The sequence below is a fragment of the Eptesicus fuscus genome, chromosome 7, assembly GCF_027574615.1.
Source record: "Eptesicus fuscus isolate TK198812 chromosome 7, DD_ASM_mEF_20220401, whole genome shotgun sequence".
Lineage (NCBI taxonomy): Eukaryota > Metazoa > Chordata > Mammalia > Chiroptera > Vespertilionidae > Eptesicus > Eptesicus fuscus.
In genome coordinates, this window is record NC_072479.1 from 21,514,543 (window position 1) to 21,527,513 (window position 12,971).

At 44.2% G+C, this 12,971-nt stretch overlaps 1 protein-coding gene across 1 annotated transcript in view; it reads right to left on the bottom strand.

Moving 5' to 3' along the window:
- Positions 1–12,971, bottom strand: part of PLEKHG7 (pleckstrin homology and RhoGEF domain containing G7) — a 56,121-nt gene that overhangs the window by 17,684 nt on the left and 25,466 nt on the right. Inside the window, exons 7-10 of the mRNA XM_054718401.1 lie at positions 11,725–11,820; positions 11,056–11,157; positions 6,558–6,671; positions 957–1,131 (exon numbers count right to left, since the gene is read on the bottom strand). Coding sequence (XP_054574376.1) covers positions 957–1,131; positions 6,558–6,671; positions 11,056–11,157; positions 11,725–11,820 — 487 coding nt within the window. The remainder of the gene's footprint in view (positions 1–956; positions 1,132–6,557; positions 6,672–11,055; positions 11,158–11,724; positions 11,821–12,971) is intronic.

Genomic DNA, 12,971 nt, shown 5'->3' on the forward strand with positions numbered 1-12,971 from the left:
ATAGTAGAATCACATGGTTAGGGAAATTCTTGAGAATTCACCCTCTTTAAGCTCATAGACTTAAAGGAAGGCCACAGCAATCTCTTTCCCAAACAATAAAAATCCATATATTATTGAGAAATCTGCAGAAAAGATACTATTATCTTCTTCACAAAGCTATTAAAATTAGTAATAATCTTCAAATTACTTTAAAAGTTTGAAGTCTGTTTTTAATTGAATTTTTGTCTTATTCAGTTGATAAGCTTAATTCTAGTTCCTTGAGTCATTTTAGAATTTGAGCAAAAAAATTAAAAAACTCCCATTGCATGGTCATTTTACATTTAAACTTGCAGAAGAAAAAAATATGTCATTTCTGTACAGCTGATAATCATAAACTTGAATTGCTCCCTTTTGACACTCCCAAGAAATCTTGATTTGTGGGCATATATCATGAACTTCTTTATTTGAATTTAATTATACAGAGCTACCCAAATAAACTTAAGTCATCCAAGGGTTGTTCTGTCCCCATTCCCAAATTTCAGTTCTAAAGATTGCAGTTGGCATTATTTTTAGATTGGCCCTGGATTTCAGTGACCTAAAAATAATGAATGGTAATTTATCCTCCGGAAAGGCCCCCCATGGTGTTTATTCCTATTTGCTTTGTGTTTGGGTTCAGCATGGATATGAAAAACAAAGCCTTCAACCATCTGGGAAGTAGAACTTTTCCTGCCTGAACTCACACGTGAACGCCTTGGAGACGGCCATGTCCTGAGTAAACTTCGGCTGGAGTTCTCATAGGGATCGCCAGGATGTGACTGGAACCCATTGTTGTGTGTGTGTTTGATTTCCCAGAGCCATAACCTCAAGTCAACGGAACTGCCTTCTAGGATGAAGCTCAGATCATTCCCAAGAGCCAGAGGGCCCCCAACCCTCCCATTCAGCTTCCACTGAGCTGGGTCGTTATCTCAGGGACTTACGGATTGATTTTTCCACCTTTTCCTTGATGGAGTAGATCACGATTTTCTCAGTGGAGTCTGTACTCCTTTTCCAGATATTCTTCAGCAGCAAGGGGTACCGGGTCAGCCTGTGCAGTGGGGCCACCAGCAGCTCAGTCAGGTGAAGCCGTCTGCACTGTTCATTTTGCTCACACCACTGGGGAAGGAAACGCAGACAGAATCACAAGATCACTTCTCCTGTCAAAGCCCCGAGAAGCCTGGGCACGAAACACTCTCAGCTCTTTCACTTGGTAACAACATGACGCGACGGAGAGCTTGCTGGGGAAGCTTCTAAGCCAGACGTTGCCTTTGAAAATCCTTATTAAAGTGTCTTTAGCAAATTTAGGGTCTGAAATGAGGTTCTTAGATGCGGTTGAGAGGGACTATTGAATATTACTGACTAACATTGTTACTTTCCAATCAAAGAAGAGAGAATCCTTCTCTGGCTGTCTTGCTTCCCAGTGATGGTGAAGAAGGCACACTCAGCACCAACATAACATCACCTCTCTATCCTCCTAAGTGGGGGACTTGTCAAGACGAAGAGGCACAGGAAAAGTTTGACATTTCTTAAGTTCCCTAGAGAACGCATGTTCCTGCTGTGGCAGTGATAAGAGGTATCACTATACGTGTGCCAGTCTCGTTTACCCTTCTCACCTGAGAGTTCAGCTGTCACACCGGCTTCTCCTTCTCCCTGGCCCTCCAGGAGATTTCTGGGTTTTGTTTTTCCCCCCAGCTCTATTCCTCATTGTGAGGCACAATCAGGAGAATTGAGAATCAACAGATGGAGGGAAAAGGAAGGATGTTTGCTTGTTGGATCAGTTCCTTGACTCTCCTTTCTTGAAGAAAATGAATAGAAGTTGAGGAGGCTAAATTGAGCTACATGCTACAGAGGAGAGAGGGAGAGGGAAGGGATAAAGACACAAACAGTTTTCAATAGAGAGGGTTTGACTGAGAGGCAGCTGCAGGGTGTGCAAAGCACCAGGGAAACAGGGAAAGGAGCTCTAGTAAGTACTGCTGTGCGTTACACATTCGATTTCTATAAATGGTATTGGACAGACACAACTAATCATGAGAATGGCTCCTAAATGTGTTTCATCTGTTGGGCTGTGTATTTGAATGGGATGCTGTCTTGAACCCGAGGGGCTTGGCTTTTGTGCAGATGACACATGACTCATGGAGTCTGGTCTCTGGCTGCTGTGCACATAGATTCACCAAAAGGTATTACTAGGGGTTGTGTGTTCTTCCTCTTCTCTTGTCCCCTCTACGCACTCACACCTGAGTTCCGCTCTGAGGGAGTCCTGCCCTTGCCCTAGGCTCTCAGCTCTTTCTGCAGGTCAGGCTCCAACCAGGCCCAGGTTATCTCCTCTGCCTTGTGACTCAGACCCTGAAGGCCAGCTTTAGGCATACCCTGTGGAAGGCTCCCTCTGCTTCTCCAAACATAGCTTCGCACATCTTTGTGCCCAGTTGTCTTCCCTTGCGTTTTAGAGATCTAGGTGCAACTGGCTCAACTCCCCACCAAGTCCAAAGCTCTCTCTGGGTATTTACAAATTTATGGAATGATTGAGATTAGAATGGCTTCCTCTGGTCCCTGCTGGCACACACACTCTCTCCCCTGAACAGCATGTGCCCACTGATGCCAAAAGTAGCCCCCTGGTTTGTACTATGCTGGTTTCCGCTGTAAGCCCACTCATGCCAAATGTTTTATGAGTGAACATATTTACTGAATCCTTTGGGTTGTGGGGAGGGGTCAAATACACAGCCCACGACATCACCCCCCCCCACCCCCCATTTTGATGGTGCCATTTTCTTCTTTGGAAAGAGAGAGCTGCTCCTCCTCTCTCTTCCCCTCTCCAACTGCCCCTTTCCCCTACCCTCATGCTTAGCAATTTGCACTTGTCTTTCACAGCTTGAACATGTCCTTGGGGGTTTCACCCTCTCCCACCAGGAACTTCATCAAAGTATTTCTTTTGAAAACATCCAGGATTCTTCCTCACAGGAATTCTGCTGGGCGTGATCTTCTCCATTCCCTACATGCAGAAGGCAGGCCAGGAAAGTGAGCACAGGCTGGAGGCTGGAGGCTGGAGGCTGGAGGGTGAATGGGGCTCGAGAAGCCAGGCTTCAAGGCTTTCTGAGGGACCACCTTCCCTTCTCTGTGCTTCAGATTCCTCTTGGCGGAAGGTACTAGGCCACCTCCACGTTCCCACCTGGCTCACGATGGCTGGGATTCTCACTGATGTTGGGAGAGATGGAGAAGGAAGCAGGAACTGCAGATGTGGAAAGGCCAGCGGTGGTAACGGGTGGAAAGGAGGGGTGTGGAGAGGCCTTAGCCTGTGGTCTCAGTGGCTGGTTTCTATCCTGTCTCACTGGCAGCAGCATTCTAGCTCTGGTGTCTGGGAGCTCCAGAAACTGATTTCTGAGAAGCAGTTAGGCATTTCCTCAAAGCATAGCCCAGGGCCACTGCCCCAAATTTCCCTGCCGTTGAAAACAGCTCTGGCTGCCAGCACCCTGAGTACATGTGAAAACACCCAATTTACCCCAGACACCAACCCGGCAAGAAGCACCGGTGGTAAATAATTGAGACAAAGATCCAGGCAGGAATATTGGAATCTTTTAGAGTTTCAGAAGCCTCAGAAGAGAGAAAAAATATCTTTGATGATTCTAAAAGTAGGTATAAATTTTTCTTTCATCCATTGGCTTTAATTTTCAGACCCATTAGAGGGAAAAAAGAACATCTCCGTCAAGAGAGATTGGACATAAAAGGCTTTTTATGGATAGGCCTAGATCAATGAAGGATGCTTTTGCTTTATAATAAATGTCCAGTATGTTTAGGGTAACAGTGAAAGGAATTCAGGGGCCCGTTGAATTGAACCATATTACCTCCCTGAGCCCCAGGGACACATGGGGACACATATAAAAACATTCTCCTCATAAATCTGTCTTGGTGGAATGCAACACTGTGCTGGGGCAGCCATTCTTAGAATTTTGGGAAATTTACCTAAACTCTATAAATCTCATCTGTGAAATGTGGGTAACAAGAATAACGACCTCAGCAGCTTGGTGAGAGGTTTTATTGAGAATCCATCCAAAGTGCCCCAAACAGGGGCTGGCACATTTCGAACACTCAGTCCCAAGAGTTCTTAGTGATTGTTAACAGGACCCCCGAAGAGCCCTGGTACAAAGTGCCAGCCTCTTTCTCTGCATCCTTTTAATTGTCTCTGACAGCGAAGGGAGGATTCTACTCCCATCCATGTGCACCAACACAATGCACAGGCGTTCATCAAGCCAGCCCCACTGACATGGAGGACACATTCGTCCCAGTGATGCATAGCCCCGTTCCAGGGGCCCGTGACACAACACAGGCTTAAGTTTTCCACTGACATTGTTTATGCCAGTGCATAATAGGGGAATGAAGGTCAGCTTCACACATGTCTGAACCAAATCCTGTCTCGGCCCTGAACAACCGCATGCTTCAGCTAGTTGCCCAATTTGTCTAAATCCTTGAATAATGGAGATACTATCACATTCCACAGGGTTGCTGTGTAGACCAGGAGTGGGGGACGTCTGGCCCACGAGCCGTATCACTTGGTTTGGCTCTGCCAAGGCAACCGCAGGCAGGACTCAAAGTTCAATAAATCTAGGAGCTTTTTCATAGCAGCATAATTTTTGAGTTGATAGTTTTGGATGGCCCACAAATGATGTCATCAATATCCAAATGGCCCTTGGCAGAGAAAAGGTTCCCCGCCCCTGGTGTAGACAAAGAGATCATAGATGACCAGCGGTGGCTGGTGGAAGCAAGGGCTTGAGAACCAGCCCCCTTTATTATTATTTACTGTATATTGCAATTATTATATTATAAGCATTATATTTACTAGGCTATGGTTAAATTATTATTAACTCTCTGTGACGATGCTTTTGTTCTGTACTGTGCGGCTATGGAAGGCAGGTTCACCTTCAATTCCTCTACAGCCCCTTCCTGATGCCTCACCTGTTTCACGATGCTCACAGTTGCCAAGTGATGGGAAATACTGCTGAGGAGCTGAAAATAATTTTGGTGGAAAGAGCACTTGTGGTTTTTTGTTTTGTTTGTGTTTTTTTTTTTTTTTTTGCCTGAAGACCTTTATCCAGGTTCATTTTTGCCACCTATTGGCCACATGACCTTGCAAAAACCATACAGCCTCTCTGAGCCTCAGGGACACATGGGGACAATGTAATCAACGTCAAAGTTTTGTGCCAAGGATTAAAAGAGATGTTTGAGAAAGTGCCCGGTAAAGCATTTATGCGTTATAGTAGTATGTTATCTTTGGATGCCGTGTATATTTCCTATAAAATTATAAACCACCTTTCTATGTCACAATTGGTATGGTAGTTCCCATAGCTCTTTGAAAATGGTGGCTGTGCCTTGTTAAATGAACCTCTGCCCTGGCTTGGAAGAGAGAGACATGGAACTGGCTTCTCCCAGTTTGGGGGCCAGGCTGGGAGTCTAATCATCAGCTTCCGGGGAAAACTTCTGTAACAGGATTATTCAGACATCTGGAAAGCTAGTGAGCTTTCCATTTTTATTGAGTAGCCAAGAAAACACTGAATGGTTGAAGCTACAAAAAATAAGGCCGAGTCTCTGCCCCAAGTTTACCCTCCTTTCTCGGCCACACTGCACACAGGCCTCTCTCTGGGTCCCATGCTGAGGGAGCAGCAGGGGAATGCTACAGTCTGGGGAGGACTCGGCAGAGCCCTCAGACTGAAAAGTCACTAAAGGAAGTGGCAGCGATAAAGGCAGAGGGAACAGTCGGGCCACAGGTAAGTCCTGGAACCCGGTCAGCCTTCCCTCCCCGGCCTCGGAGGTGGTGCTCCGAGGGGGCTTTGTAACTGCCAGGAGAGCTAGTTTTCCGAAAAGGCTTGGACTGTTTTCTCTGGGTCATAAAAAGGGCTCTGGCATCATACTGGGAAGGTACAGTTCAGACTAAAGAAATGTCCAAAGCGGGGCCAAAGGAACTGGTGAAGTCAAGGACAATTCTTTCCGTGTCAGCTGATTAGCAAATGCTGAGTGTCCTTGGCAGAAATGCTTGGCTCCGATGCTTTGGAGTCCGTAGCCACCATGTTGTACAACTTCGGGGCAACATCTGCATTGTACCCTCTGAAGCACTCCAGGGGGCGCCCTTGGCACAGAATACAACGTGAGTGCTTCTCCAAGCTGGTGTGCAACAGAATCTTGTTGGGACCAAATCCTACAAGAGCCAAAGTTCTAGTCACAAAGCCTCCTTCTTATTCTAGCGTTCTCCTTACAGGGTACCGACTCCGTTCACAAACACACCAACGAACAAATAAAACACTGATAAGCCCCCCCCTCCCCCTGCCAAAAATTTAGGAGGGACGTTAGATGATGCAATGTTTCCAGATGTGCACCCTTTAGCACTCCTCCGTGTGCAGTGGAAAATGTGTTGATGAGGAAAGCAGATTTGTAGTTCAAGTGTATTGTTGGTCATTTATTGTTCCTCTTTCTCACTTACTTTGGGTGTAACTCCTAGGACCTAGTATACCCCAAAGAGTCTCAGGAAAATTATAAAAGAAAAGAAGATGGTACTTTACTTTTAAGTAAATGCCGAAGTCCTCTCTCTGCTTCAGGCTCTCAAGGTAAAAGACAGCGGCCGAGTAGTTCAGGCAGTAGGTCTGGTGGCTCTGGCAGAGGCTCCCTCGGAAACACTGCAAGAGAAGAGCAGGGAGAGCACAGGCTGGCGGCCTCTTTCCCTTCCCTGCCGTCACTGACTGGCACAGGGAAGGGGGGAGTCAGCATCATCAAGCAGGAGTACGACCGTGTGACCAGGAACAGGTTATCTTCACAATAAGCATTCTTTAAAAAGCAGTATTCCCATAAGACACAGTTAACTCCTCAATAAATCACCCCCCCCTTCCTGCTTAAAATTCTATTTAGGGTGTCTTGATTTAATTTACCCTTTGCTTCTGTGTGTGCTTTGTTGAGGTCTACACTCCCTGCATGGCACCTGGTAACAAATATTGTCTTTGACTTCAGTGCTTATGTTGGCTGATGTTAGGTATGTGTTGGTAGTCAGCAACAACATTTAATTTTCATCAACTTTTCCTCAACAATGTCCATAAATGTAATTCTCCTGCTGGCTTCTAAAACGGTAGAGTCTAATTCGAGGACCTCTCCTAAGTGTATGTATAGATTTATGCAATGGTCAAACCGAGCACCCCACACAAGGTGCCCGTCTCAGTAAGTGTCTTTCTCCGGAGTGAGTTATTCTTTTCTCTTCACCAAAGCTTAACTGGCAGACACTCCTCAGGGTCTCACAGTGCCTGCCATGTTGTTAAGCCCTAGCACTCCTTGATTTATTGATTGATGTAACTGATAAATGTCTAATCGTGTCATCATGTGGTAGAATAAGATAAGGAAGACACACTTGTTGGCAATGTTATAACTACATTTAGTAGAGAAAACAGACCCAGCCTAAAAAGTCACTAAAGGAAGTGGCAGCAATATAGGCAGAGATAACGAAAACCTAGACAAGTATTTTGTTGTAAGACAGAGGAGAAAACACGATGGGGGAAAAATGTTAAGTTTTGGCTCCAGGACGAAGTAACTTGAAGGATGATGTAAATTTATTTTTGGAGGTGGAGGGGGTTGGTAGCTTGGAGAGAAAGGGCACGGAGATGCTTGAGAAATGTTATTACTAGTAGGCAACGGTTAAGATCATGTGTGGTCAGGCTTAGAGGCCCGGTTCTACAATGTATCAGCTATGTGACCTTGGCCAAATGATCTGACCTCTCAAGCCTCCGTTTCCTTCTTAGTGACTTGCTCACATGAGTCATGTGTGAATAACAAAATGCTCCAGTCTCCCATCGGGTGAGCTTCTTGTGCAGCTGCCTTACTGTTCATCTGCTTTCCCTTCCTGGGGAGGATTCTGGGTACCCACTCTGCTGAAGGTGAGCGCGGCTATGTGACTTAACTTGGCTGATAAAGTGTGAACAGACCTGCCATGTGTCGCTTCTGGCAGAACCTGAAGAGTCTGAGTGCTCTGCCCAGTCTCCCCAGACTGGTAACATTCCAATGCTGCTCCCTCAGCATGGGTCCCAGAGAGAGGACAGTGACAAGGAAGAAGCAGGCACAGGGGAGAGAGGAACGAAGCTATCGAGATTTGGGGATGGTTACTCTGATACAACCAAATGTAACCTGACTGATAAAGGACCTTTTCCATTAAGGAAACACTGGTGTAATCCACCTTTGCACACCTGTAACATGAAGCATATATATGTGGGCTGAATTATGGACCTTTAACCTTTTGCACTCGGATGTCGAGTGTGACTCGACACGGTTAGCATCGGTAGCAGCTCGTATGTATTTGAAATAAAAAAAAAAAATCCAAATAAATAAGTTTGTATGAAAAGAAACTCCAGTTTTTTATTCTACTGCTGTGCTTTGTAGAATCTGGGGTATTTAAAAAATTAAATCCCGAGTAGAATAAAGGAATCGAGAAAAAAGCAAGCGAGTGCAAAGGGTTAATAAAGAATATATTAACATCCCATGCTTAGGAGGCTATAAGAGCATTTACACTATGGTGGGATGCTTGTGTCCCTCTCAAATTAATATGTTGAATCCTAATCCCCAAAGTGATGGTATTAGGAATGGGGCCTTCAGGAGATGATTAATTCACAAAGGGGTAGCCCTCATGAGTCAGATTAATGTCCTTATAAAGAGCCCCTTCCGTCACGTAGGATGCAATGAGAAGTCTGTGACCGGAAGGGAATCCTCATCTAACCTCAGACTGCCCCCCTCCAAACTGTGTAAAAGAAATTTGTTGTTTATAAACCACCCAGTCTGTAATACTTTGTTTCTGCCTGAGCAGACTAAGACAGTTTACATGTTTTAATGAGAAGTTGGCATTTCTCCAGACTATTTACTTAAAATGAAATTTAAAAATTTTCTGACTCTAAATAAATCGAGGGAACCTAAGACTTTAGCTACTTCCCAACACTTTACATTCTTCCTCTTGTTTTTCAAAGTTTTTCTTATTCAAATCTTTTTTCAAAGTTCACATGAGGATCTTCCTACTTTATACCTAGTTTTCTATGTGTTTTTGCCTTGTTAATATACTTCTCCTCCTGCATGTCTCACCTCAAACATCTCTGCCCCAGGAAGAATTTCCTGTCTGTAACTGCCCCACCCACTGCCATAGTCAGGAAGCTTTCCTTCATAATATCTATGCTCCTGTTTTCCTCAGCATTGATCTCAATTTGATTATATAATCACTAGAGGCCTGGTGCATGAAATTCGTGCACGGAGGGGGTTGTCCCTCAGCCCAGCCTGTACCCTCTCCAATCTGGGACCCCTTGAGGGATGTCCGACTGCCCGTTTAGGATCGGGCAGTGGGATCGGGCCTAAACGGGCAGTTGGACATTCCTCTCACAATCCAGGACTGCTGGCTCCCAACTGCCTGCCTGCCTGCCTTCCTGATTGCCCCTAACCACTTCTGCTTGCCAGCCTGATCATCCCCTAACCACTCTGTTGCCAGCCTGTTTGCCCCCAACTTCCCTCCTCTGCCAGCCTGGTCACCCCTAACTGCCCTCTCCTGCAGGGTTGATCACCTCCAACTGCCCTCCCTTGCAGGCCTGGTCCTTCTCAACTGCCCTCCCTTGCAGGCTGGGTGCCTCCCAACTGCCCTCTCCTGCTGGCCATCTTGTGGTGGCCATATTGTGTCCACATGGGGGCAGGATCCTTGACCACATGGGGGGAGCTATATTGTGTGTTGCAGTGATGATCAATCTGCATATTACTCTTCTATTAGATAGGATAGAGGCCTGGTACAGGGGTGGGGGCCAGCTGGTTTGTCCCTGATCAGGGTGGGGTTCCCTTGGGTCATGGGGCAGCCTGAGCAAGTAGCCTGTGGTGTTTTGCAGGCTGGCCACGCCCCCTTGCAACCCAAGCAGAGGCCTTGGTATCTGGAATTTATTTTCCTTCTACAATTGAAACTTTGTAGCCTGGAGCAGAGCCAAGCCTGGGGCTCCCTCTGTGGTCGGCAGCCATTTCTGTTGGGATTATAATTGAAACTTTGTAGCCTTAAGTGGGTGGGCCCAGCCAGGGTGTGTGGAAAGCTTTGCTTCCCCTGTTGCCGGGAGCAACCCTGGCCTGCTCTATCAAGCTCCATTCTGCTGCCATTTCTGTTTGAATTTGTTTACCGTCTATAATTGAAACTTTGTAGCTTGAGTGGAGGCTTAGGCCTGGCAAGGGCAGGCGGAAAGCTTGGCTTCCTCTGTTACCTAGGAAACCTTGCTCTCTGTGGCTGTAGCCATCTTGGTTGGGTTAATTTGCATACTTGCTCTGATTGGCTTGTGGACGTGGCTTGTGGGTGTGTTGGAGGTATGGTTAATTTGCATATTTGTCTATTATTAGGTAGGATTACTGTAATTCTTGAATTAATCTCTCCCCCACTATATTGAAAACAAGTATGTCTGCTTTTACACATTATTGTGCACAGGGTCTTGGCCCCACACATAGTCTTTAGGAAGTGCTCAATAAATCTCAAGCCAGCTTTTTAGAGTGGATTGTATGAAGTCAAATCTTGCTAAATGCGAATAGATAGAAACTGGACTAAAAAGCTCAAAGTAAAAAAATTTAGATAGCATTTAACAAACCAGGGCCACAGGTTTTCCTCTTTTCTTCTTCTTTCAGACCAGAGGCTCTATTAAGGGTGCTGATAGGTTTGAAGGGTTATTTATTTATTTATTTTTGTCTGAAAGACTGACACTTTTGTTAGAAGAACAACTGAACCATGTAATTGGCCTACCCAAACTATTGTCATGAATACTGCTTTAAATTGAAGTCATTTAAAAGACAGACTTGGAAATGGCTTTTCCATGTGTGTGCATTTCTGTGTTAATAAAACCCACATGGCAGAGGTGACAATGGGAAAACAGAGTTTGCAAGTTATTTTTGAAAACATCTGTTGGCAGAGAAAAGGATGGTTCTTTTGTAGAAACAACAAAAACAAAAAGTCAATAGATATGAACAGCTATCCTGAGAGAGGGTGAATTTATTGCCTGAGTCTGAGATCTCCCGAAAGGATTTTACCTTCGCGAGCACGGAAATGAAATCCATGGGTGGTGAAGTCTCAGAGGCATCGAAGTAGTCCTTGATGATGGCAAAAAGACTGCTCACAAAACCAAAGCTTGTCTAGGGCCAGAGAGAAAGGAAACAAGAGTAGGCACACACCCAAGGGAAGGAATAAATATTTGATGAACTTCAAATATCATTCTACAGCTGTTTCTCATTACAATTTACCTCTTGGCAGCAAAATTCAGATTTATTTTCCTTTTCAATATACATTTTCTTATAAGTTTTTTTATATAAATAAATTCTTTTTGAAATCTCTCTTCTCTTCCTTTTGGAGGAAAGATATTATTTATTTATAATATATGAGAAAAGGACATTCATTTGAGAACAAACATTTATGAAGGTTAAGGAGATCTTGAGAATATGTTTACTTTCTTAAACAGCCAAGTTAAAATGAAAAATGCTACTGAAGGCTGATATATGTGATCTCTTGGCAAGATATCAATGAATGTTTAGATTTCCTTCTTATTAACCTGACCTCCTGACCATAATACTATACGGGGAATGAACCACATTCTATATTGCAGCGTGGCACACAAGCCACAAGAATAGAACAAACATGCATTTTCATGACCCCTTTGGTGAATTTCTAAACATGTCTCCCGGAGTCTTTCTACTTTGGCTCACCTGACTTAACTCCTCCAGGTTTGCAAAAAGTCGCCATGAATCCACATCCAGGAGATATTCGCAGGTTTGTAGATATTTTAGTGTATTCATGAAGATCTTTAAAAAAAGAAAAGAAATGCAGATTACCTTCTGTTTTTCAGTTTTGAAACTTGCCCTTTTCAAGAGCATTGAACATAAACCTCCTGACCACAACTTTACAAACCAGTTTAGAAATCAGTATTTTTGAGGTTTCAGAATTTTCCTAAATATCAATGGTGACATTTAAGGTGCATAGAACATATGGGAAATGTGCTCTTCTGCATGACGGTGTTGTTGCTAATTGCATGCGCCCTGACAACGTTCCTGTCGAACATAATCTGTCCTAATGGGCTTTCTCTGCCTCCCGGAGTCAAGAAATCTCACAGGTTCTCTCTTATCAATAGCACTAATGTGAGACCAAAACAACTTCCATGCTGAATTCTCATTTATACCTTTCTCTGCAAAAGATCGAAATGTCTTTTACTTGCAGGAAATTAAAAAAAGAGAACTAATGAGTTAATATCTGTAATTGGTAAGATGCTTGGATTTGGATAAAGGCATTAACTATGAATGAAAGCATTCAGGGAGCCTCTGTGCTATTGTTTCTTGATTTGATGCTTTCATACAGCAGGAGGCTACTCTACAGCAAGTCAAGAAAGAACTGCAATCCTCACAGATAATCTTCCCTGAGTCTATAAACTAAACAACGATCAACTTATTGACAGAAGAATGCTTTGCAGAAAATAATGACTGATATTTGTATGTCACTTGATAGATTTCAAAGAAAACTAATCTGATGGTCGCAATGCTGAGATGCCATGAGACAGACAGAAATGGTATTGTCATCCTTCTTTTAGAGATTAAGAAAGGGATTGTCAAATGACAGCCTGCAGGATAGATCAGGCCTGCTACCTGTTTTCATAAATAATGTTATTATAGCACAGCTATCACATTCCTTTATAAATTACCCATGGCTTCCTGGGCACTGCAATGGAAGAGCTGAGGAGTTGTAATAAAGACCACAGAATCTGCAAAGCCCAACATACAGGGAGAGGCAACAGTAGGTTTCCAGTTGTGAGTATGCAAAACACAGGGTTTATTCTTGTATTATTATTATTATTAATTATTGTATTATTTTCCATACGAATAAAAACTGTAAACCTACTTTTGCCCCACCTTGTATTTACTATCGGGACCTTTACAGGAAATGTTTGCCGACCTCTGGTTTA